The sequence below is a fragment of the Mesocricetus auratus genome, unplaced genomic scaffold (assembly GCF_017639785.1).
Source record: "Mesocricetus auratus isolate SY011 unplaced genomic scaffold, BCM_Maur_2.0 Super-Scaffold_100037, whole genome shotgun sequence".
NCBI lineage: Eukaryota > Metazoa > Chordata > Mammalia > Rodentia > Cricetidae > Mesocricetus > Mesocricetus auratus.
Genome location: NW_024429215.1, coordinates 8,091,319 through 8,116,287, shown reverse-complemented (window position 1 = coordinate 8,116,287; position 24,969 = coordinate 8,091,319). Strand labels below are relative to the sequence as shown.

The 24,969-nt window shown below is 55.6% G+C and overlaps 1 protein-coding gene across 4 annotated transcripts; it reads left to right on the top strand.

The window, feature by feature from the left end:
- The first annotated feature begins 180 nt into the window (after positions 1-180).
- On the top strand, positions 181-24,969 carry Ppp6r1 (protein phosphatase 6 regulatory subunit 1). 4 transcript variants are annotated; one of them, XM_005084126.4, is made up of 24 exons: positions 181-302; positions 9,104-9,336; positions 12,809-12,995; positions 13,088-13,225; positions 13,306-13,371; positions 14,122-14,234; positions 14,328-14,441; positions 14,598-14,760; positions 14,850-15,002; positions 15,096-15,230; positions 16,009-16,073; positions 16,165-16,280; positions 16,379-16,464; positions 17,322-17,411; positions 17,489-17,586; positions 19,803-19,860; positions 19,955-20,127; positions 22,732-22,865; positions 22,954-23,086; positions 23,209-23,279; positions 23,404-23,485; positions 23,882-23,992; positions 24,076-24,138; positions 24,218-24,969. In XM_005084126.4, exons 2-24 carry the CDS (start codon positions 9,110-9,112, stop codon positions 24,219-24,221), a joined length of 2,580 nt encoding a protein of 859 aa, XP_005084183.1. In that variant the 5' UTR covers positions 181-302; positions 9,104-9,109; the 3' UTR covers positions 24,222-24,969. The 4 variants fall into 4 exon arrangements, with proteins under 4 accessions (XP_005084183.1, XP_040590077.1, XP_040590078.1 ...); XM_040734143.1 differs by lacking the exon at positions 181-302 and adding an exon at positions 1,112-1,204; XM_040734144.1 differs by lacking the exon at positions 181-302 and adding an exon at positions 7,876-7,892.

The window sequence follows — 24,969 nt, the reverse complement described above, 5'->3', positions numbered from 1 at the left end:
GGGCCTCGCGTCTGCCTCGGCGCCCGGCTGTGGCACGAGCGCGCCTACTTTTGTGGCGAAGCCCGGGACTCGTCGGCGATCGGCGGTGAGGCAGGGGGATCTCCCCCTGCGACCGGACGGCGCTTGCGCGGGCCCGCGAGCTCCGGCCCCAGGCGCCTGCGCGAGCAACACCCCGACCCCCCGGCCCCGACCCCCGCCCCTCCTTAGCCGGCCCCTCGGCTGGGCCGGAGCCGCCGGCGGCGGGGCGGGCGGGGGCGCCCCGATGAGCCCCGAGTGCGAGGAGCCGCCGCCCCCCCGCGCAGGTGAGCACCGCGGACGCCCCGCTCTCACTCCGGCTTCTTTCCCCTCCGTCCCCCCCGGAGCGGCGCCGGGGCTCGCGGCGTATCCTCCCAAGTCTCCCGGCCGCTTGTCAGTGTCGTCCGAGTCTTTATTTCCTGTCGCCGGGCGCGCTGTCATCCATCCCACCCCGCCGTCCTCGTCCCCCGAGGGTCCTCTCGAAGTCCCTTCCTTCCTTCCTTCCTTCCTTCCTTCCTTCCTTCCTTCCTTCCTTCCTTCCTTCCTTCCTGCAGCCCACCACCCCCCAACTCTCCCCCCACAGGGATCGACATCACCTCCACCTGTCATTCTGACTCAGCTCCCTCGGGGACTCCTCGGTCCCCACTCGAGCGAGCGCCTTCCTCTTTTCCTCCTCCCGCCTCCCTTTTCTGTTGTCACCCCTGCCCGTCTCCCCTCTTCACCCCCCCCCACCCCCATCAGCCTCATGGGCTGTTTGGCCTTTCGGAAGGCAAGATGAAGCAGGTTTCTCGTCACCTTGGCTGTGGCTGTCCTGTCCCTGGCTGTCCCTGGCTTCCTGTGGCGGGCGGGCCACCTGGGAACCACTGTTCTTCGGTGCACCCCCGGGGTCCCGGTGTGTGCTGGGTCCGGGAGGGAGTGCTCAGCAGAAGGCCCGGGCACTTGTGTCTTCTCCCCGGGGTGCGGTGGGAGGCAGCCGAGGGCCGGAGCGGGACAGTCACAATTACCGTGTGCTGTGATGATGGTTGCTAACCCGGGGTGCCGTGGCAGCGGGCCACAGAGTGGGAGGGTGACTGGTGAGACCGGCCGGATGGGTGGCTTTTCTCTCGAGGAAGGCTGAGGAGTTGCTGAGATGGAGAGTGGGAAAAAGGGCTTCCCAGGTGGAAGGAACAGCGCGTGCAAATATGTCAAGGTGGGCGGGCGCGGAAGGAGTCAGGGGCCCCGGATGAAGTGGGTGAGAGGTCAAAGGGCACAGGGCCTTCAGGGACCCGGCTGGTGGTCCCTTCCTTCTCCTCCCTTCAGTGGTGGTGCAGGGGCTCAAACCCTGGGTCTCCTGCTGCTGGGAAGACAGCTCTGAGCTACCACACGGACAGCGTCTTACTAGGTTATTTAGACTTGCTTTGAACCCACTCGGCAGAGCCAGTAGGATATTGACTTCAACAGTCCCGTCTCAGTCTTCTCTACGTTTATGCTGCCAGGCCAGGGTGGTTAGGGTCCTTCTTGATCACTCTTTTTTGTTTTTCTAGACAGGGTTTCTCTGTATTGCTTTGGAGGCTGTCCTGGAACTCTCTTGGTAGTCCAGGCTGGTCTCGAACTCACAGAGATCCGCCTGCCTCTGCCTCCCGAGTGCTGGGATTAAAGGCGTGCGCCACCAATGCCCGGCTTGATCACTCTGAATTTGCAGAGGCAACTTCTTGTGGACACATAACGGTGACCACCTACCTGGAAGGCAAGATGTTTCTGGGAAGGAAGCTGCATTGCATGCCAGATGTGGTGTGGGGTTGAGGGCTGTAAAACTGCAACAGGATTGCTCGAATCCTGGAGGAGAGGTTCTGTCAGCAGCCAAGGTTGCAGGGACTGATTGCTTGAACAACACTGTAGGAGCTGCCTGTATGTGCATTTTGTATCCCTAATGTGGACAGTTTACACGGGAGAGTTTGCCGTATTCTGCCACACTCATGCAGGTGGAGTTGTCTTGAGCTGTTTCAAATTGCTTCTCCTGTGGGGTTTTCGTTGTTTATTTTCTGGTAACCTTTGCCTAATTCGAATCAATTTCCCAAGTTCAGTGACTCAGGCCCTCTAGTCTTCCGGATTGGGATAATGAGAAATTATTTAGAGCAGGATCTTTTGTGAGTTAGACCTGGGTTCGAGTCCTGGCTCTTGCCTTTTCACGTGGTAGGTGAGTCCTTGGAGAAGTTACGTGAGTGCTCTGAACGAACCTGTTTCTCTGGTATAAGGGGCTCTCTGTGTAGGGCGTTCCTGGGGATGAGGGAATGTTTGTAGATGCCTGCCACAGAGTGTAAGGCCCAGCAAGTGCCCCACATCAGTAGCTCTTAGATGATAATCTGATTGTCAATGTCTTAGTGGTTCTCAGTAGGTATGGTGTGTCCTAGGGGACATTTGGCAACGCTTGGAGACCCTTTGGTAGGAGGGGTAGGAGGGGGTATGGTTCCCACATCCAGTGTGTGTATATCCCTCCCAAGGAAGCCATCTTTCACTTGTCTTTCAATATACAGGGCGACCTCACCACAAGTGGCTGTCCCGGCCAAATGCCATTGGTGCTGATAGGAGACCGCGAGGAAACGCTGCTTCTCCGCTTTATTTAAAGCTCCAGTATCTTGTGTACTTTGAGCTTCTATGTGATGTGGACTGCTGTGTATTTTCCGTTCTGTTCATCCTCTGTGGTTGCTTGCTTTTGTTGGGATGGAGAGCACCCTCATTCCCCTCCCCACCCCCCTTTTTTTCTGCTTTGGGATCTCTGGCCAAGTGACCTTCAGAGATCACTTTCCCTTCTCTGGCTTCAGTTTCCACTAATCCAACAAGTACTTTTGCTTTTTATTCCGAACCAGAGTCTCATGTAGATCCACCTGGCCTCAAACTCACTGTGTAGCCAAGGGCGACTTATTTCTGATCCTCCTGCCTCCACTTCCCAAGTGTTAGGATGGCAGTGGGGGTCCACCGTTGGGACTCTAACTCAGGGCCTTGTGCATGCTGGACAGACCCCTTGGCAAATGAATTGTATCCCCAACCCCCTGTCTGGCAGCGTGTTCAATCCTAGGTGGCTTCTCTCGAGAGCGGCAGGTGCTTGGACAGACCTGTCTTTTCCACGCAGCTGAGGCTTGTGTGCTCTCATGGAGGGACCACGGGGGTGCTTTGGAAGGAGGCTTGCCGGCGGCGGCTTGTTGGAGGAAGTGGTGTCACTGTAGAGGCCTGACAGTCTCAGGAGGACGTAGTCAGACTCAGAGCTTGTAGGGCAGGTGGAGGGCACAGCCCCCATCCTGAGAGCAGCCAATTTGGCACAACTGTTGAATGCTTCTGCCATTAGACTTGCTGCAGGAGAGAGGTAAGAGGCCTGGGTGCCTAGAGTTAGTGCCCAGCGCTGGCTTAGTGGGGACACACCCATGCCAGACCCAGGTTTTCTCTGTGCACATTAGTTTCGTGAGTTCTCCTCGAGGAAGGGCTGCCTTACAGTAATCTCATCTGTAAGACATTTCTCAAATGGGGAGACTGAGACTCAGTGGAATTAGCTCCTTGGTTTTCATTTTGGAGAGAGAAAATTCCAACCCTGGTCAGGTGCAGTGGTATGCTCCTATAATCTTAGCTACTTAGGACTCTGAGGCAGGAGGATCAATTGAGCTTGGGAGTCTGAGGCCAGTGTGGACACACACGTGGAGACTTGAACCTAGGTCTTTGACAGTTTACTTTCAGTTTAGTTTTGAGGTAGGGTCTTGCTTTATATATAGCCCAGGCTAATGTCAGCTTCCCAAGTCCTGGTTTTCCCTCTAAACTGTGACCACTCCAGGAGATGAGTGTTGAGCATAAGCTTTCAAGTCTCCTCCCCAGGCCTTGGCCGAGCATCCTTAGACTGTTTTCTGACTACTCCTCCTCTGGGGTTGGGTCAGAGTTTTGTTTCCTCGGGGAGGGTGGTTCTGAGATCTGAGGGTTCTCTCCCTCAGAAGCCTCCAGGCTTTCCTCAGCCTGGAGAAGTCCCAGCTCCCTGTCCCGTGTGGCCAGGCCCCTCTAGCCGTGGCTCCTTCTCGGAATGGCAGCCCCGTGCCTGCTTTGCCAGGGTGCCGGTGTGCTCTGAAGGCCGCGTTGAAGATCCTGCCCAGAGGTGGTTAGCTTGCTGTTATTGCCTCTCATCCCCGGTATTAAGTGTCCCAAGCCCCTCTTCCAGATTTGGCCAGGAGCTGGCTGTGGCACCAGAAAGTAGAGGCATGATGCACCCAGCCTTTTAAGGAGCTAGCAGGCCTGCTGCTGGTAGCACGGCTTCCTTTCTCCAGTGGCCCGAGGGTCTGTCCTGATGCAGGCTCTCCTGAAGGCCCTCCCAAAGGGCTCTCTGCCCTCGTCTCCCGAGGCGGAGGGTCGGGTGGGTGCTGCAAGTCTGGGAGGCCTGGCAGATCCGGAGCTGCCCATGGTTTCCCGGTGGGCAGGCTTTGCAGCTCCGGGGGTGACTGCAGCAGCAGTGGGCACAGGATGGGGACCACCCTAAGGTCCTGTCTGGGCCAGGCAAGGACAAGGTGCAGGGCCTGGGGGGCCCCTGAGAGGGACAGCTACTGTCAGAGACCTTAGAACAACCCCGGAGAGCACGAAGCTAGAGAGAGCTGTTAGAGCTGGCGGAGACAGCGACTTTCGTTTCTAATGGCTTCCTTTCTCATTTATAATTTCCCTTCCTTCCGTTAGCAGCCAGTCTTGGTTTTCAAACCGTCTCTAAAACCAGTGGTTGTCACTTCCGTTTTCTTGAGTTGCTGAAAGTTCCACAGGGTGGGGGTGGCGGAGTGTGTGGTGCTGAGTATCTGAATGATCTGAGGAAAGTGCTTAAGACACTTGGGCAGAAGCTGAGAGTCCCTGCTTTTCTGTCACCCTTGGTGTAGTGACTGCCTGAGACCTCTCTTGGTCTCAGGACAGCCTGTGGAAGGCTTTGCTCTGCTACCTTAGGACCTGCCTGCGACCAGCGTCCCTCCCTGATAATCTGGGTTTCCAGACTCCTATGGAGGCTACTGGACACTGCAAGATCGTCGTGCCAACCATTACCTCTAGGCTCGTTCCAGCGGCGCCCTGCCCAGTTGTCTGGGAAGCCAGCTTGGGGAGAGAGTCCCAGCCTATTCACAGGGTGGTGGTTGGTAAGGTTGGAGCAGGGCTGGGGATCGTGAGGGACTGTAAACTGGGCCCTCCAGCTCGGTGTCTTAGAAGCGAGTGCTGAGTGTCTGTCAAGAGACGGGCCATGTCGTATGGATTCTGGTCTGTCCCTTGGTAGCTGTGTGGTTCTCTTCCTTTGGGTCCCTTTTCTAAGTAGGATTCTCTGGTCAAATGGAACTGACAGCGACTCTTCCCCCTTCCGCCTTGGTGTGAAGACAACCCTGAAAGAGTAGGTCCTGGGATTGACTGGAGATGACGGCCTGGCCTGGCCCCTGACCTGTCGCCCACTGTGGAGGAAGGTTTTGGGGTTCTCCAAGCAGCTCCACTTTATCGCACTTATTTATTGTGTGTGTGTGTGCACACGCACTTTTACCGCAGCGTGTGCATAGACAGACATCAGAGGACACTTGGCAAAGTCGCTTCTCTTTCCACACGTGGGACTCAGGCTAGAACTCCCATCGTCAGATTTGGCATTGAGGTGCCTTTTCCTGTTCAGCCGTCTCCCCAGCGCCGGGCCCCACTTTATTAAAACGGGCAGAGCGTTACTAGCACATGCTAGTGAATCTGCCCACCGTCCTCTGCATGGCAGGCGTTCTGCTGGTCACACTGACAAAGGCCTTCATCACTATACTCAGAGGAACTCTTCCACACTTCCCAGTAACCCTACTGCTAAGAGTCCACCCGGCTCTGGGCTCCCCGTCAACTCTCACACGTATGCGTTCTCTGTTCTGTGACCCTTCTCCAGCCAGGCCTGGCCCAGGACTTGACTGGTAGCTGTGAGACAGGCAGTCCCCAGTGAGGGGTGTGCTGCAGGCCTAGGTGGGCCCAGAGTGTAAGCCTACTGGCCCTGAGGAAGGCCTCTGTCTCATGCCCATTCAGTGTGACTCCATTAAGGCTCCTCATGCTCTGCCTCATGCAGGCTTAACAAGGGGGCGCTCTTATCTCCAGAATGGCGGTAGTGAGGGATGAGAGCTTTGGCGAGCTTCCTTCTCCTAGGTCAGCAGGCACTTTTGGCTTCTTCATTAACGGTTTTGTTGACATATTGCCGTCCAGTTTATCTGTTTAAAGAGCACAAGTCAGTGGCTCCGAGTGTACCCACACCCATGATTAATTGTATTTTATGCTATTTTTTTCCTCAAAGAGACAAGGTTACGGAGGCTGGCGTTGAACTCGTTATGTAGTCAAAACTGGTTTTAAACACCTAGATCCTCCTTCCCCAGCCTCTCAAGTGCTCACATTACTGTATGCACCATTGTGCCTGGCTCAGTGCTAAAACATTTAGAAAAAAAATCACCTCAAAAGGAAGCTGTCCCCTTAAAAAGTTATTTCCAGTTCCTCTAGTTCCTTAAAACTCACAGCGTCCTTTCTGTCACGGTGGATGTTCGTCTCTTCTGGACCCTTCCTAGTGTCTCCTCACTGCCGTGGGAGAGAGGCTCCCCGATCACCAAGCCCAACCTCTTGCCGCTTCACAACACGTGGTCTTCAGCCGGAAATCAGTAAAGTCATGATTAATGTGGCGGTTGCCCCTCGAGATGATTCTAGTCGTAGGTATACGCAGATCAGGAAACCTGCCTGCCTCACCCCTGCCGTCTGTCTGTCAGTTCTTCCGGGCTCTGTAGTGACTGTTTTCTGTGACACGTGCTTGGTTGGCCTGTGAGACTGCCAGTAAGTGAGGAAGTGGGAAGGGTCCCTTGAGGTCTACACAGCGTGTGTTTCTTGTGAAGCAGGGGTGCCTTTGTCCTACCCCACTTCTAGGATGGCCCCCCAGCACCTGCATTGGCCCTGGGACTAGCCTGTCCCTTCCCAGGCTGCCTCGAGCGACCTTGCGCCTCCTTCTCCCTGGACTTCCTCCCTTTGGCTTGGATGGCATGGGGCCAAGGGGTGGGAGGGATTTTATCAATCCCAGACTGGCAGTCTCCTGCCTCGGGGGCTGGAACTTGGTAACCACACGGTTTGGCAGCTTGTCTGTCGCTCAGCCAGCATTTGCGAGCATCCACAGCTAAAGGCTAGGAGTCTGTGCTAGGTGGTATCCTGTGTGCTCTTAGTAGTCTAGGAAGGTTTTAGAGGAGTAGTCTTCATGGTTTTACGTTTTATGTGTGTGGGCGTATGATGTCTGCGCACCACATGTGTGCCTCATGCCCGAGGAGGCCGGAAGAGGGCATTGGGTCCCCAGGAACTGAAGTTCGCAGACAGTTGTGAGCTGCCGTGTGGGTGCTAGGAATTGAACCCCGAGTCCTCTGGAAGAGCAAGTGGTCTAAACTACTGAGTTGTCCCCAGCCCCGGCAGTCTGTTGTGAGAACATGTAGCCACAAGTGTATCGTTGTGTGGTAATCTTTCTGGATAGCAGTAGGTGAGCTCTGTACAGGTTCTAGCAAGTGAGCCAAGGCTGGGCCAGGGAGCTGACTGGGCCAGCCTCGATGGTTGGGAAAGCCCCTGTGCAAGGAAGAAGCATAGTAAGAGACCCTGAATGAGGAGAGGTAGCTGCTGGAACAGGGCCGCCGAGGCAGCCTAACACTTAGCATGTTTAGGAAACAGAAAGTGGGGCGTGCCCGGGGTGAGTGAAGAATGCGCCAGAAGGAGGCTACAAGAGTGGGTAGGCTTCCAGGCAGTGCTTGAGAGCAGCTGCAGTCCGCTGGGGCCCTGACCATCTCTTCAGAAAACTCTGGCTGGCTGTGGTGGAGGAGGTCTTCTCCCTAGGACCACACTCAGATTGCGAATCAGAGGTCTGGGGAAATAATGAGGTCTGTGCAAGAGGAAGCCAGTTAGGAGAGAGGGTCTGGGGTCTGTTTGCTAAGCGGTAGGCACTCCTGGCTAGGACGGCTTCATCCAGGGTGGCCTGGGGCAGCAGTGGCCTCTCTCGCTCGCTCGCTGGCTCGGGTGGCTGGCAGGCCAGCAAGGAGACAGTGCAGAGCAGAAGTTGTGGTCAGACCTTCATTGTAGCAAGAGTCCCACAGATGCTGTCCCTGGGCCAGATGGCCCCTGAGGTCCTGGGATGCCTCATGCCTTACTGGGGTCCAGTTATTTCCATCCTGGGGGATGTGACGGCAGCTTCTGTGGCAGTGCCTTGGATCTGTGTATCCAGTGCATGTAGCTGGTAGCACAGGCTGGCTCTGTTGATGGTGTCTGGAGCTTTCTCGTCTTGAGAGGAGCAGGCATTGATGCAGGTCCGGGACTTGGGACAATGCTGACCAGGGTCTTCTGGTCTTAGCTGGTTTCTGGAGTCATAGCTACTCCATTCTCCCGCTGAACTGTTTACCATCATGGGTTTCTTTGAGCCCTGCTTAGTGACTGTCCTGTTCTAGGAGCCCCAGCCCCAAGTTTTCCTCTTTCCTGTCCCAGGCCTGGGTGTGGGGTGATGAGAGCAGAGCCGGGCTGTGTTTGTGTGTGTGGTGTCCAGGCAACAGCCACAGCCTCGAGATGAGCATACTTCCTCTCTCCCGGCTGCCACCACCCCACACCTCACCAGGCGGCCTTGGGGGATTTGCTGGGATGGGCAGCAGCTGTGCACTAGAGGTCACGGGAGCATTTGAATTTGTTCAGCAAATAAACCGAATCTGAACCCAGAAGTTCAGATGATGTCCTTGCCCAGATACTGGACAGTGGATACAGGCTCGTGGGGAGGGGCCAAGGTCACTGCAGGCTGTGTAGCTTTTCCTCACAGGCCCTGGATGGCCCACACTCAAGCTGAGAATGATAAAGTGGCTTCTTACACTGCCGGAGGCGGGGTGGGGGGTGGGGAGCAGTTTGGAGGCTGAGACGGTGGGCTCCCTGGCGGGATCGGGTGCCGCTCACAGTTGAGCACAGGCGTTGTACCGTGGAGCTCCTGTGCAAGGCAGGCCTGTGTGGGATCTGTGTCTGCGGCCTGGAAGGGGTGTCTGTGCTTGGTCACTGCGGCTGTGTCTCATCCAGCAAGGGATGTGTGTGTGACAGATTGATACGCCCCTGCTCGCAGGGCGCCATGTTTTGGAAGTTTGACCTGCACCCGAGCTCTCACCTGGACACGCTGCTGGAGAAGGAGGACCTGAGCCTGCCCGAGCTTCTGGACGAGGAGGACGTGTTGCAGGAGTGCAAGGTGGTCAACCGGAAGCTCCTGGACTTCCTGCTGCAGCCTTCCCACTTGCAGGCCATGGTGGCCTGGGTCACCCAGGAGCCCCCAGCCAGTGGTGAGGAGCGGCTACGCTACAAGTGAGTCCTTCTCTCTCTCCACTCAGTGATGGAGCTTTGGGGACGAGCATGTGAGGCAGGGAGGGTCAGGCCCTGTACAGGGTCACAGCTCACCCAGTGAATACCCTCCATGGTCCAGTTCTCGTAAAAGCTTTGCGTGATAAGATTCTCTAGACATGCCAGGTGTTGGTGATGCACGCCTTACGCCTTTAATCCCAGCACTCGGGAGGCAGAGGCAGGCGGATCTCTGTGAGTTCGAGGCCAGCCTGGTCTACAGAGCTAGTTCCAGGACATCCTCCAAAACAATACAGAAAAACCTTGTCTCGGAAAAAAAAAAGATTCTCTAGACATACCAAATCCAAGGCCTTGGGATAAGTCCCATTCACCCTTTAACCTCAACGAGGAGCCGGGTCCATCGCCCCTCCCCATCCCCCCCCCCCCCCCCCCGTCACTTTGGTTTCATTGTTAAACTTTCTTCTTGTTTGTTGTTGTCTTATTTTCTTGTTTTTTTTGAGATAGGGTCTCATGTAGCCCAGAATGACCTTGAACTTCCTGTGTTGAGGATCACTTTGAATTCCTAATCTGGAGTCTGTGCTTATGTGTGCCTGTGGAGTCTGTGTGCTTATGTGTGTGTGCCTGTGGAGTCTGTGTGTGCTTATGTGTGTGTGCCTGTGGAGTCTGTGTACCACATGCATGTAGGTTTCAAAGGAGCTCAGTGGATGTTGGATACCCAGGAGCTGGAGGTACAGGAGGTTGTGAGCCATCTAATGTTGGTGCTGGTAACTAAACCTAGTCCTCTGCAAGGCTTTGTTTCACTTTTTTTTTTTTTTTTTGAGACAGAGTTTCTGTCTGTTTTGGGACTGGCTCTGTAGACCAGGCTGGCCTCGAACTCAGAGATCTGCCTGCCTTTGCCTCTCAAGTGCTGGGGTCAAAGGTGTGCACCACCACCATCCCCTCAAAGTCTTAAACGTGCGTAACTACTGGCCTTCTCTTCAGTCTCCTTCCTGGTGTTTTTAATCAGTTCAGTCTTTTGTCAGGATGATGTAGACTTGAACACAGCTGTAAGAAGTAGTTGAGTGATCCCAGGTATATGTTGCTGTTTTCCCAACTGGCGACGTTTTGCCTGACTCTGTAGGGTTTCATCCTGGCTAGTGGCATGGACATAGCTCACCTGATACTTGCCTCGCCCTGACCTGACTTGTGTGTGTGTGTGTGTGAACCACAGCAGCACCCTGAGCACCTCCATCACCACAGATTCCTAGTCTCTCGTAACACGCTGCCTCCTTCACAAGTCTGCCCTGCCTTTACCTAGTGTGTCATTGGCTCCTCTCAGTATTGCTTCCTGGAGGTTGACTGAAGCCCCGGAGAAAAGGTGTCTTTTCTTTGGTCTAGAGTAGCAGGAGCATCTGGGGTTTTGTTATTATTAATTTCCTTTTACATTTTGAGCTTCAGGAGGGCAGGGTCTGCACCTGTCTGACCCATTCTTGGTGCCTGGCACAGCCCATGGCATGGAGAGCTCTGTAGGGGAGGAGGCGTGTGTGCCCCCTGCGTGGGCACAGGGAGCAGCACCCGGTGGTGAGGCAGGAGCAGGCACACCGCACAGCGTCCGGGCCCAGCGTTGAGTGCTCTTCCTCGGCTGCTGCTCACACGAGACCCTTCCCTGGTCTCTCACCCCCGCCTCCTGCGTCCGACCTGTTGGCTGTGCTGTCCTCTGCCCTGCTCTGTCTTCCCATCCTGGAAACCTTGAGCCAGACAGCCGACAATGAGGGCTGCAGCAAGGCGGTGTCCGCTGGAGAGCCATGGCCTGTCTGGTCTTGCTGCTTCTGATAGCACTTCTCGGGGACAGCGTCTGTGACAGTAGGGTGTCCCCTGCTTCCTGGTGTCTGTCACGTGTCTTCTCTCTTCCCTCTGCGTCTAGTGGGCTGTGATCTAGATTCAGCATAGAGAGCGGTTGATAGAGGGGCATCCCTGCTGGCTGTGGCGGGGCTCTTGGCTCAGCTCCCCGATGGTTTTGGGCTAGACTTGGAGCAGTTGTGTCCTCACGGGGCCTTGGGTGGCCCCCGTAGCAGTGAATGAAGCTCTCTGAGTGTCGAGAACGCAAGCGTGTCTTAGAAGAGGAGGCGAGGGTGGAGGGCAGGGAGGGGACACCGGGCTAGCTTGGACGGTAAGGAGAGAGTTGGCCTGAGCTGGAGCACATGTGCTGTGGGACTGGGGGCCCCAGTGGATTGTTTGTTTGTTTGTTTAAGATAACGTCTCTCTGTGTAGCTCTGGCTGTCTTGGAACTCATGATGTAGACTAGGCTGGCCTCGAACTCACAGAGATCCGCCTGCCTCTGCCTCCCAAGTGCTGGGATTAAAGGCGTGCGCCACCAACGCCCGGCTTATTTTAGTTTATTTTTAAAAGTTTGTTTATTTTATGTATATGAGTGCTATCTGCATGTATGACTTTATGCCAGAAGAGGGCATCAGATCCCAGTATAGATAGTTGTGAGCCAGCATGTGGCTGCTGGGAATTGAAGACCTGGAAGAACAGACAGTGCTTTTAACTGCTGAGCCATCTCTCCAGCCCTCCTTAATTTTTTGAGACAGGGTTTCTCTATATAACCCTGGCTGTCCCATACCTCGCTCTGTAGACCAGGCTGGCCTCTAACTCATAAAGATCCTCTTCCTTCTGCCTCCTGAATGCTGCGATAAAAGGTGTGTGATACCATGCCTGGCTGCTTTTTATTTTTGTTTTTGTTTTTGTTTTTCGAGCACAGGGTTTCTTTGGGTAACCTTGGATGTTCTGGAACTGGTTCTATAGACCAGCTTGGCCTTGAACTCACAGAGATCCACCTGTCTGTGCTCCCCCACTCCCAGTGCTGGGATTAAAGGTGTGCACCACCACCACCTGGCTAATGTTTTGCATTTATTTCATGTGTATGGGTGTTTTGGGTGCATGTGCGTCTGAGTCACCAGATGTGTAGGGTGCATGCTTGGTCCTGGTGGAAGCCAGGAAAGGCTGTTGGATCCCTTGGACTGGACTCACAGCTACAGTTGGTTGGGAGCTGCTGTATAGGTGCTGGGCATCGCAGCCAGGCCCTCTGCAATAGCAGCAGCTGCTCTTGGCCCTGAGCTGTACCTCCTGACCCCTCAGTGGGTTCGTAAGGAAGCCTAGGGAGGGTGCAGAAATTGACGGGGATAGGGCTGGAGAGATGGCTCGGTGGTGAAGAGCACTGACTGCTCTTCTAGGGGTCCTGGGTTCAATTCCCAGCACCCACACGGCAGCTCACAACTGTCTATAACTCCAGTTCTAGGGGACCTGCCATCCATGGCAAAACGCCAATGTAATAAAATAGAAATAAATAGACATAAAAACAACACAAAAAAAGAAATTGAAGATCCCCTTCCTGGGCATAGGACCCCCCTCCCCCAAGCCCCGTGCTGGATGTGGGGCTGAAGTGGGGTGTCCACCTTCTCTCTGCACCCACACCCACCCTGCACTCACTTCCCAGGTACCCCAGCGTAGCCTGCGAGATCCTGACCTCTGACGTGCCCCAGATCAACGATGCCTTGGGTGCAGACGAGTCCCTCCTGAACCGGCTCTATGGCTTCCTGCAGAGTGGTGACAGCCTCAACCCACTGCTTGCAAGCTTTTTCAGCAAGGTCATGGGCATTCTCATCAATCGCAAGACAGACCAGGTGCCCGCTGCTCCCGACCCGGGGGTGAGGCGTAGGGCGGGCGGGCGGGCGGGTGTCAGGACCCTGGGCCTTGACACAGCTTGTGCCCCTAGCTTGTGTCCTTCCTGCGCAAGAAAGATGACTTCGTGGACCTGTTGCTGCGGCACATCGGCACCTCGGCCATCATGGACCTCCTGCTGCGCCTGCTCACTTGCGTGGAGCGGCCGCAGTTGCGGCAGGACGTCTTCAATGTGAGGAGCCTACTCGGGAGTGGGGGTGGCGGGGCGGGATGGGCTGGCGTGTGGCTTAGGAACTTACCCTCTTCCTTCAGTGGCTCAACGAAGAAAAGATTGTCCAGCGGCTAATTGAGCAGATCCACCCATCGAAGGATGACAATGTGAGTGCCAGCCGACGTCTGCAAACTCCACATCCCCTTTGTGCCTTACAAGATGGGCAGGGGCCTGAGGGCTTAGCTGGTAAAGTGCTTGCTTAGGATCCCGGAAGCCCTGGGAATCACATGAACACGAACCAGGCATAGTGGCCACACCCATAATCTCAGTCCTCTGGAACTGGAGGCAGCAGCAGCAGCAGCAGTTCAAGCTCATTCTCTGCTTCTTGGAAAGTTTGGGGGTAGCCTGGGCTACATGAGACTGTGTCTTGGCAGGTGGGGGTGGTGGTTGTTACTGTAGCATGGGTCAGGGCCTCACTCCTTCTCATGGCTGACTAACAAACACCTCGCGTCGTCGCTGTACCATGCTCTGTTCTCCATTCGGCAGTTAACGAGTGTGTGCTTGAGCTTTGCGTCATGTGGACACGTGGAGGCCTCCTTTCTGGAGGCTGCGGGCACCGGCTTCCTCATTATAGCATGTGGACACGTGGAGGCCTCCTTTCTGGAGGCTGCGGGCACCGGCTTCCTCATTATAGCATGTGGACACGTGGAGGCCTCCTTTCTGGAGGCTGCGGGCACCGGCTTCCTCATTATAGCATGTGGACACGTGGAGGCCTCCTTTCTGGAGGCCGCGGGCACCGGCTTCCTCATTATAGCATGTGTCCCCGTGTCTGCGTGACGTGACGGCTCCTTTCTCTGAAAGGGGCCGGGAGCAGACGGGTAGCCTGTGGTACATCCTTACTTGTTTCCACTCCCCAGCAACATTCCAATGCATCCCAGTCCCTGTGTGACATCATCCGCCTCAGCCGGGAGCAGATGATCCAAGGCCAGGACAGCCCGGAGCCAGACCAGCTGCTGGCCACCTTGGAGAAGTGCGTTTGCAGGACCAGTGCTGAGGCCTAGGGAGGGACCCGTCCCGCGGGAGCCCTGGCCCTCGGCCCCTCACTCTGACCCCCTTTCCTCAGGCAGGAGACCATCGAGCAGCTCCTGAGTAACATGTTCGAGGGAGAGCAGTGCCAGTCTGTGATTGTCAGTGGCATCCAGGTGCTGCTGACCCTCCTGGAGCCGAGGAGGCCAAGGTGGGTGTGCCAGCCTGAGGTGGCGCTGCCCTGCTCATCTGCCCTGGCAGAGAGCCCCAGGTGTTGAGGGCACGCACGCAGCTGTGGGGTGTGTCCCTCTGGCCCGTCCTGGTGGCCGGGGCGGCTCACTATGCCTTTGTCCTGCTCTCTCTGCAGGTCTGACGCCGTGACCATGAACAACTTCTTCAGCAGCGTGGACGGACAGTTGGAGCTCCTGGCCCAGGGGACGCTGGATAATGCGCTCTCCAGTATGGGTGCCTTGCATGCCCTGCGTCCCCGGCTTGCCCGCTTCCATCAGCTCCTGCTTGAGCCTCCCAAGGTGGGAGTCAGGTGGCTGGGGTTCCAGAGGGGGGCCGGGGGGGCGACGGGAGCATCCCTGTGTGCACTGAGCGCTCCGTGTCCCTGCAGCTGGAGCCTCTGCAGATGACGTGGGGCCGCCTGGCCCCGCCCCTGGGTAACACGAGGCTGCAGGTGGTGAAGCTCCTGGCCAGCGCTCTGAGCACCAACGCTGCCGCCCTGACGCAGGAGCTCCTGGTGCTGGACGTGCCCAACACCTTGCTGGTACGCGGGAGGGGCGGGGGCCACCGGGGGGCCAGGGCGGTGGCGGTGTGGGCGGAGCAGTCGTGACGTCAGCCTGTGTCCCCCATCCCTCAGGACCTCTTCTTCCACTACGTATTCAACAACTTCCTGCACGCCCAAGTGGAGGTGTGCGTGAGTGCCATGCTGAGCTCCGGGCCCCCTGCAGACAGCAGCTGTGAGACACCCGTCCCAAACCCTATCTTGAAACACGTAAGCTGGGGCCCCCCGCTCCCCTCCCTCTGGGGACCTGGTACCTGGGGACATACCCTCCCTGAGGCCTCCCACTTGGAAGTGTCCGTACCCAGGGCGGGCGTGGGATACACAGTTGGGGAAGACGGGTTTGTGCTGAGGGCCAGTGAAAGGCTGTGACTCGGCGGCGGAGAGTGGGGACACTAGGGACAAGTGAGGGGGAGCCGTGTGGGTGTGGGGGTGTGTATTCCACGTGAGACGTCAAAAACTCAGGCTAAGGTCGGCCGTTGCTGGCCCACACCTCAATCCCAGTCCAGGAGAGGAGGATGCCAACTTTTTCGTTTTTTGTTTTTTGTTTTTCGAGACAGGGTTTCTCTGTAGCTTTGGAGGCTGTCCTGGAACTCGCTCTGTAGACCAGGCTGGCCTCGAACTCACAGAGATCCACCTGCCTCTGCCTCCCGAGTGCTGGGATTAAAGGCGTGCGCCACCAACGCCCGGCGGATGCCAACTTTTGTGTCTAGCTTAGGCTACATAGTGAGACCCTGTCTCAGGGAAAAAGGGGTGGGGGCTTGGGATGTAGCTCTCTCGGTTGGTGCTTGCCTATCATGCATTAGGGACGGTCCCCGCACCACATAACAAAGCAGGTGTGCTGATGCACTTGGGAGAAGCCCTGGCTTCCACCCTTCTTCCGGTGCTCACAGGTTGGGGCCTGGTGCAGCGCCTGCTAGGTGAGGGCCCCTCCCCGCTGCTGGGCTCAGCGGAGCTGCTCCCCGGGCCGACTCCTCTCTGCTCTCCTCAGCTCCTTCAGCACTGCCGCCTGGTGGAGCGCATCCTGACCTCCTGGGAGGAGAACGAGCACGCACAGTCAGTACTTGCTGCCTCCCCGTGGGACACCTGGGGCCATGGGAGGATGGCTGTGGGGTGTCACCCAGCCCTGACCTCCGCTTCCCACCAGGTCTGGAGGGGGCCCGCGGAAAGGCTACATGGGCCACCTGACGCGGGTGGCCAATGCCGTGGTGCAGAACACAGAGCAGGGGCCCAATGCCGAACAACTGGGCCAGCTGCTAAAGGGTGAGGCACGGGGCTGGCTGGGGGTGCAGCTCGGAGGCGGGGTGTCAGAGGCTCACCCGCCCGCCCACCCGCCTCACACGCTCCGTCCATGCTCTCAGAGCTGCCCGAAGATCAGCAGCAGCGGTGGGAAGCGTTCGTGTCGGGACCCCTGGCCGAGACCAACAAGAAGAACACGGTGGATCTGGTGAGGCCCGATCCGGCGTCTGTCTTGTCTGTCTGTCTGTCTGTCTGTCTGTCTGTCTGTCTGTCTGTCTCTCTCTCTCTCTCTCTCTCTCTCTCTCTCTCTCTCTCTCTCTCTCTCTCTCTCTCTCTCTCTCTCTCTCTCTGTGTGTGTGTGTGTGTCCCCTTCTCTCTGTCTCTGTCTGTCTGTCTCTCTGTCTCTCTGTCTCTCTGTCTCTGTGTGTGTGTGTGTGTCCCCTTCTCTCTGTCTGTCTGTCTGTCTGTCTGTCTCTGTGTGTGTCCCCTTCTCTCTGTCTCTGTCTGTCTCTCTGTCTCTCTGTGTATATGTGTCCCCTTCTCTCTGTCTGTCTGTCTCTCTGTCTCTCTGTCTGTGTGTGTGTGTCCTCTTTTCTCTGTCTGTCTGTCTGTCTGTCTGTCTGTCTGTCTGTCTGTCTGTCTCTGTGTGTCCCCTTCTCTCTGTCTCTCTGTTCCCCGTGTCCCCCCCGTCTCTCTCTGTCTGTCTCTCTCTGTCTCTGTGTGTGTGTGTCCCCTTCTCTCTGTCTCTCTCTCTCTCTCTCTCTCTCTCTCTCTCTCTCTCTCTCTCTCTCTCTCTCTCTCTCTGTCTCTCTGTCTCTCTGTCTGTCTGTCTCACTCTGTCTCTCTCTCTGTCTCTCTCTCTGTCTGTCTCTCTGCCTGTCTCTCTGCCTGTCTCTCTGTGTCTGTCTGTCTGTCTGTCTGTCTGTCTGTCTGTCTGTCTGTCTGTCTCTCTCTCTCTCTCTCTCTCTCTCTCTCTCTCTCTCTCTCTCTCTCTCTCTCTCTCTCTCTCTCTCTCTCTCTCTCTCTGTCTCTCTCCCTTGTCTGAGTCCTGTCGCCCCCGCCCAGGTGAACACTCACCACCTGCACTCCTCCAGTGATGACGAGGACGACCGTCTCAAGGAGTTCAACTTCCCCGAGGAGGCCGTGCTGCAGCAGGTGGGCGGGGCCTGCGGAGGTGGGAGGAGTCTGGAAGGGCTGCCCCCCTCCGGCCCTGACCCCCATGTCCCCTGTAGGCCTTCATGGACTTCCAGATGCAACGCATGACCTCAGCCTTCATTGACCACTTTGGTTTTAACGACGAGGAGTTTGGGGAGCAGGAGGAAAGTGTGAAGTGAGTGTCTCTCATGTGGAGTTGGGGCTCCGCCGCGTGACTGCACGTGCCCGGCCTGCCTGCGGGTGTCCCCGTGTGAGGTCGCAGTGCGCCACGGCCCAGCCAGAGCCCGTGTTCCAGGCATAGCCCATCTGTGCTCTTGAATGTTCGCCTGTGCTAGACTAAGACCCTCCCACGCTGGAGGTCACGGGGCGGAACACCAATGCTCCTCACGGTGAGGGCGTCGCCAGAGTGACAGGTGACGGTCTCGGTGGAGTCTTGATGTGTCTGCTTTCTTGGTGGATGGAGCGTAGGGTGACTAGTGCTTGTAAGACAGCGCTCTGTTCCTGCTTTCCCACCAAGATAAGAGTTAGGGTGTCAGCAGTGTTGGGAAGGTGTCCTGCAGTGCTGCTGGGGGACGTCAAGTCAGCGAGGGGACGATGCTGTGTAGCAGTTGGCTGGGCTGCTCTACTCCTGACTCGCTGAGAGCCTTAGTTTCTTGTTTTGGGGAATTAAGGACACTTCCCTGGTGTAGTGGTTGTAACAATGGACTATATTGGACTGGAAAGATAGCTCAGTGGTTAAGAGCACTGACTGCTCTTCCAGAGGTTCTGAATTCAATTCCCAGCAATTACATAGTGGCTCACAACCATCTGTAGTGGGATCTGGTGCCCTTTTCTGGTCTGCAGGCATGCGTGCAGACTGAACACTTTATACATAATAAATAAATAAATCTTTTTAAAAATTACAAAAAAGAATGGGCCATATTGCTGCTGGGTATCTCATGAACTTAAGACTGCCAGCCCCTTGGGAAATAACCCCAACCTTTGTATCCAAGGTGATCCGTGTTACCATGTAAGGGTAGAAAAATAAAGCCAGTTGCGGTGGCACATTCTTGTAAGCCCGACACTCGGGAGGCAGAGGCAGGAGAATTAGGAGTCTAAGGTCATCTCAGATACATAGTGAGTTCAAGGCTAGTCTAGGTAGGCTACATGGGACACTATGTCAAACAACTTGAAAAGATGGGTAACAGGCAACAGTCTGCAGGCGATTCTTGGAAAAGCACAGGCTCGGCTAGGAGGAGAGTGAGCTGGTCAGTTCTTTGGGAGAGCATGTGGCTATTTCAGATATGCAGGTTTCACTTCATTTCTGTGGGGCTGTCTGGAAGAGACTTAGTGCTAAGTGACTGTGGGGTAGACATGGAGAGCTTGCCATGTGCCCACCGTGAGGCGCCCCCCGCCGCCAGCACCTCCTGGGTAGTTCAGGCAGTTAAGTCTTCCTGGTGTCCCACCCTCATGGTTGGAGCGGTGGGACCCTGGCAGCAATGCTATTTCGTCTCCAGACGTGACATGTTGACATGGTTAGCATTTGAGCAATTTGCTTTGTGAAGAACAGCAGATTGGTACCCCAGAGCTGTCGTTATCAGGAAACATGGATGGATGTGTAAACTCTTACCTAGACTGTCAGTAAATCCTTAAAAACACCCTTCAAAGTAGATGATGTTTTCTTGATGTTACAGATGACAAAGTGAGATTTAGAAGTGCCTCGTGAGTCTCTGAGGCTACTTCACATACTAGGATTCAGACCGTCCTGCAGAGTGTCTGAAGGAGGCTGTGTTGTATTTTCTGTGTGTGAGTGTGCCTGCGCACGCGCTGTGTGTATGGGTGCGTGTCTGTGTGTGTGTGTCTATGCACCCTACATGAGCCCCCTGCATGACTCTGAGCATCTGAAGGAGGCTATGTTGTATTTTCTGTGTGTGTGTGCACGCGCGCGCGCGCGCGCGCGTGTGTGTGTGTGTGCGCGTGCGCGCGTGCCCCACATGCATACGGTGCCCGTGGAGTCTAGAAGAGGACACAGAGTCCCCAGGAATGGGAGTTATGGATGTTCATGGACCACCACTTGGTTGCTGGGGACCGAGCCCAGGTCCTCTGCAAGGGCACCAAGTGTGTTTGACGCCTGAGCCACCCCTCCAGCCCCAGAAGCCGTGTTTGTATGCCTTAGGGAAGACATGAGGACACTTTCCTTTGCGATTGTGAGAAAGAACCAAGTGCAGTGTGCGAGAATGAGCTAGCGACTCCCTTCTCTACCTTCTGTGACCTTAGCGGTCCGTGAGCGCTGGGGTTAGGGCTACGATGCCTTAGGGAGGAGGTGACCTTGATGGCAGTGAGGGCTGCTGTGTGTCTGTCGTGTGAGCAAAGTGCGGGCGAACCCGTCTCAGTGCCTCTCTTTTCTCCCAGTGCACCCTTTGACAAGACTGCCAACATCACCTTCTCCTTAAACGCTGACGATGAGAACGTGAGTGCCGCCGGGGCCGGGGCCGGGGATGGGGATGGGGGCGGGGGAGGAGGTCACGCAGGCTGTGCAGCACATCCCCTGCCCTGCCCCGCAGCCCAATGCCAACCTGCTTGAGATATGCTACAAGGACCGGATCCAGCAGTTCGACGATGAGGAGGAGGAGGAGGAAGAGGGCCAAGGCTCAGCAGAGTCAGATGGAGAATACGGTGCCTGGCAGGGCAGCCAGCCAGCGAGGGCATCCCATGCAGGCCAGCCCCCTGGGGTGCGGTGAGTCTCCCTCCTCCCTCCTGCCTCGTAAGTTCCCCCGCCAGGGGAAGTTCGTACACTTAGACACATGCCTGAGGGTGAGTGCACACTCACACTCACCAGATGCAGAGGTCTATAAATGTGCCGGCCTGAGGCTGAAGCGACTGAGAAAAATCCAGCTGTGTTGTATGTTAGTTGGGTGGTTTCGGTCACTAGCGGTAGAGACTCAGTTAAAGTAATCAACTTGGACACACAGTGAACAAGGCTGTCACTTAGCTGTGCTCCTGAGTTCAGGTAGGGCCGCACAGGTTTCCCTCCCCCCTCCTCCTGGAGGGAGAGAAGATGAAACCTCAGACTGTCCGTCAGCTCTGTATAGATCACCCTCCTTTTTATTTTTTTAGATTGATACTCAATGTGATCAAACTAATTCATGTCAGGATTTTTGCTGAGATGAAAACCACCTTGTGTATGACCTGTAGCTCCAACTGTTACCTCATGATTTGATTTGAAGAAGTTATTTGTGTTAATTGATTTGTTTTTATCGTTTTTCAAGCAGGGTTTCTCTGTGTAGCTTCGGAGCCTGTCCTGGCACTCTCTCTGTAGACCAGGCTGGCCTGGAACTCACAGAGATCCTCCTTCCTCTGCCTCCCGAGTGCTGGGATTAAAGGCGTGAGCCACCACCGCCTCTGGCTTGTGTAAATTTTGTAATTGATGAGTAGCATGCATACAGATGAGTGTGCGGACCCTGTGTCTGTAGGCAGATAGCAGCTCCCAGTCAGCATCAGGACCACTCCCTCTGTACCCCACATGGCTCCTGTCCTCCCTGCCATGGGCAGCAGTGTGGCTGACATCTTTATAATCACCCTGTAGGGAAGGGTTCTGTATCTGAGACTCTTTGTCGCTAGACTGTTGAGGCAGCCTCCTGACCCTAGGATTACCGGTTTGTGACACAGCCCAGACTTTTACTGTGGTTTTCTTTTTACGATTATTTATTGTGTGAGTGCACGAGTGCCTTAGTGTGGTTGGGAATGTCAAAAGAGAACCCCCAGGGTTCGGTTCTCTCCTTCCGCAGTGTGGGTCCCAGAGGCTGAATTCAGGTGGTCGGACTTGGCGTCAGGCACCGCTATTCACTAAGCCATGCTACTGGCTTGAGTGTGCGGGAGTGTGTGTGTGTGCCTGTGTGTATGTGTGTGTACACACACACAAGTTTGGAGAGACTGTGCAAAATGGTAGATTTTTATGACATTTTAATATGTGTTATTAACCCTTCTAGCCCTGTTACTCCCCGTCCCCTCTTCCCAACTAACTGCCGTGTTTTTGTGTCTTTGTAAGTTCTAGCTTATTCCCCTTAACATGGTGGTCTGTTATCCTGCAAATGGCGAAATTTCATTCTTTATTGCTAAGTGAAACTCAAACCTCTTTTTGTATATAGATCATGTTTTGTCTAGTCCTCTGTTGATGGTCACTGAGGCTGATGTTATAACTTGGCATTGTGGATAGTTTTGTCATAAACAATTGTGCAGGTGCCTTTGTTCTCTGCTGACTCAGACTCCTGATGTGTATACCCAGAGCCACGTGACAGAGTGTAGCAGATCTAGCGTTAGTTTTTAAAGAGATCCCTCTCTTTTTCCCCTGGATATTTTTGTTTTGTTGCTTTGTTGAGACCTATCATCACATAGCCCAGGCTGGCTTAAACTTGCTCTGTAACTGAGGTGCCCTTGAACGGCTCATCCTCCTGAGTCCTGGGATTACAAGCATGTACCACCACACCTTGTTTATCCTTCTCTTCACTTTATTCTAATGAACTCACAAGTCAAAGCCTTACACGGCTGATTTAAGAAGTCGCCCAGTCCTCACGCTACGTCTCAGTGGCTGTTCTGAGGCACTGGCAAATCACGTAGGGTTTTACACTTACTGCTGTCACTTACTTTATTTTATGTTCTTGGTACTTCAGTACCCAGAATACTGAATTCACTTGTCTGCCATGGGGTGAACAAGACAAACTATGATAGATTTGAGACTAGGCAAAAATAGAAAGATTTGCAACCTACTTTTTTTGTTGTTGTGTTTGGGGTTTTTTTTTTCTTTTTTTGAGACAGGGTTTCTCTGTGGCTTTGGAGGCTGTCTTGGAACTCGCTTGGTAGTCCAGGCTGGTCTCGAACTCACAGAGATCCGCCTGCCTCTGCCTCCCGAGTGCTGGGATTAAAGGCGTGCGCCACCAACGCCCGGCTATTCAGACTATTTTTAGAGCAGCCAAGGGTGCTAGGTGGTGTTCTCATAATATGGCAACTGTGTTTCCTGGCATTTATAGCTGGAGAAAAAAAGCAAAGTAAATCTTTTATTTGGGGATGGTTGTCAGGAGGAAAGACCTGGGTGTATTTGACACTGGTAACGGCAGTGACTTGAGAGTCGGTGCCTCATTTCTTCTTGTGGTTGTGGCTGAGACTCCCCTTGTTTGCTGGCTTCTCCAGCGTCTTCACCCCCCTGGGTTCCCTGGACCTCCCTGGAAGCCTCTGTCCCCATCGTCTTTGGCCGTCCTCCGCTCTGTGGCTCTGGACTGTGGCTGGGGAGGTGGGTCAGTAGCCGCTCCTACACGGCCTCCTAATGAGTTGGTATCTGGGGCAGGAGCGGAGGCAGCACAGACAGCGAGGAGGACGAGGAGGACGAGGAGGAAGAGGATGAGGACGAGGGGGCTGGCCCGGCAGCCTGCGGAAGGACCAGCCCTGCCCCTTTCCCCAGTCCAGGCCCTCAGCCTCCTGGTAAGTGTGTGGTGGCTTGTACTCAGGTACGCGTGCAGCGTCTGCCTGCTTGAAGCTCACCCTCTGTCCATGCTCTCGCCTCCCACAGGCCCAAGTTGGACAGCCACCTTTGAACCAGTGCCTACGGATGCCCCAACAGGACCCTCAGTTTCCAAGGAGACAGACATGTCCTCCACCCAGATCCTGACCAGCCCTCCAGCCCACAGTGCCCCACAGCTCAGGTATGGATGGGCAGGGCAGGCGGCCATGACTCTCATCTGGGAGGCACTCCTGCGTCCTAGTCCTCTCATAGGCTTGGGTGCTGACCATGGCCACACCTTCAAGTTTGTGTCTTACCTTCTAGGTCTCAGGACCCCACACCCCCCTCAGCACCTCAGGAAGTCACAGATAGCAGCAAAGTAGCAGAGCCCTTGGGTGAGCCAGGCCATACCTTTCCCATCAGGGCACTGGGCTCTGCCTCAGGCCCACCTGGGTTGTGAAGACAGCAGTAAGGCCGTGTCTCAGCTTGCTGAGATACGGCCCATCTCTCCTTCCACAGCCCCCTGCCAGGCCTTGGTTAGTGTTGCGGATGTCCAGGCCACTCTGCATGGGATGCGCTCTGCCCCCAGCTCCTTGGACAGGTGACCGTTAGTGTCCTACCTGAGCTGCTTGCGGGAGGTGGGGAAGGGGAAGCCCAGCCTCCCCGCGGAAGTGGGTGCTGGGCTCTTGTCCCTAGTTGTCCTCAGCACCCGGCCGGCTCTACCTTGAGCTCCTCTGCCCCTATCGCTGGCTGTTCCTTTTAGTAATGAAATGTTTTGGACAGTGGCAGGAGTGTGCCTGGCACCACAGGCATGTCCTGGAGGGGGGTGGCCACTGAGAGCTGTCAGGTGGAGGCTGAGGAGGCATGGCTCTCCCTGCCTGCAGCTCTGCAGCCCCACCATGCTCTCAGAGGCTTCCCTGCTGTGAGGAAGCCCTTCCATTGACGGTGGCCTCGGCAGGCAAGCATCTAACAGTAGTCAATGTGGTCTCTCCTACAGTGCAACCAGAGACCCCTCTACCTCTGTCCCAGCCTTTGAGGCCCAGCAGTCCCCCCAGACCGTGGAGGGGGGAAAGAACCCAGAACCTTTGGGGCTTCCCCAAAGCCAGAGGTGAGTTAGGCTGTCCGGGAGGTGTGGGGTGGGCGGGCTGATGGGGTAGGAAGTAACTCCAGTTCTCCTCTCTCCCCTAACAGTGCCCAGGCCCTTGACATGCCCAATGGCTCGACCCCAGCAGGGTCTGTCTCGTCGGGTTCCCAGTGAGTGAGCCGCAGCCTGGTGTCGCGGGCAGGGTGGGGTCGCGGACCCTCCCTTACACGTGTCTCCCTCTGTTTCCAGGTAGCTGCCTGGTGGCAGTGGTGGCCAAATCCTCTTTCTTCCCCATGGAATCCCCCGGTGGGGCAGGATGGGTCCTTTGGTGGCCCTCTCCCCCGTTACCCCATATCCTGCATTCTCTCCTCTGGACTCCAAAGTTTGGAGGCTGGTGCCAGGGAGATGCCCTCACCCACCCCATTTGCACTGAGAAGAGAAACTATGGAGCTTTGTCTCCTAGAATAAAGATAGAGAGTCACATAGAGAGAAAGGAGAGAGAGAGGTATATTATATATTATATATATATATATAGAGAGAGAGAGAGAGAGAGAGAGTGAGTGAGAGACAGAGAGGGAGGAGTCAGAAAGGAAGCCAGGACTATAGCTGGGTCAGCGGCTCTGAAGCACAACCTCCCGTCTGTCGAGCGGGGACCGGCGCTGGGCTTTGAGGCTGCTGGCCCGGGCTCTGGTGCAGATGCTCACATCCAGCCTTTCACTCAGGACCACCTTGGGGTGTAACAGAGGGCATTAGGCCCGGATGGCCATGCATTTGTTCAGACCTTGCACTTTGACCTGGCCGTGGAGAGCAGGGCTTCCCTGGCAACATCCCTAGAGGGCCAGAACCGGAGATTCTGGGTGCCCAGTGCCCTGAGGGTTCCAGCACTGCTGCCAAGTGGCCTTGTCCCAGCTCCTTCCCCCAGGCTGGCGTGAGTGTGCAAGTACGTGTGCAGGGATTGTGTTTCATACTGCAAATACAAATAAAGGAAGACAGCTGAAGAA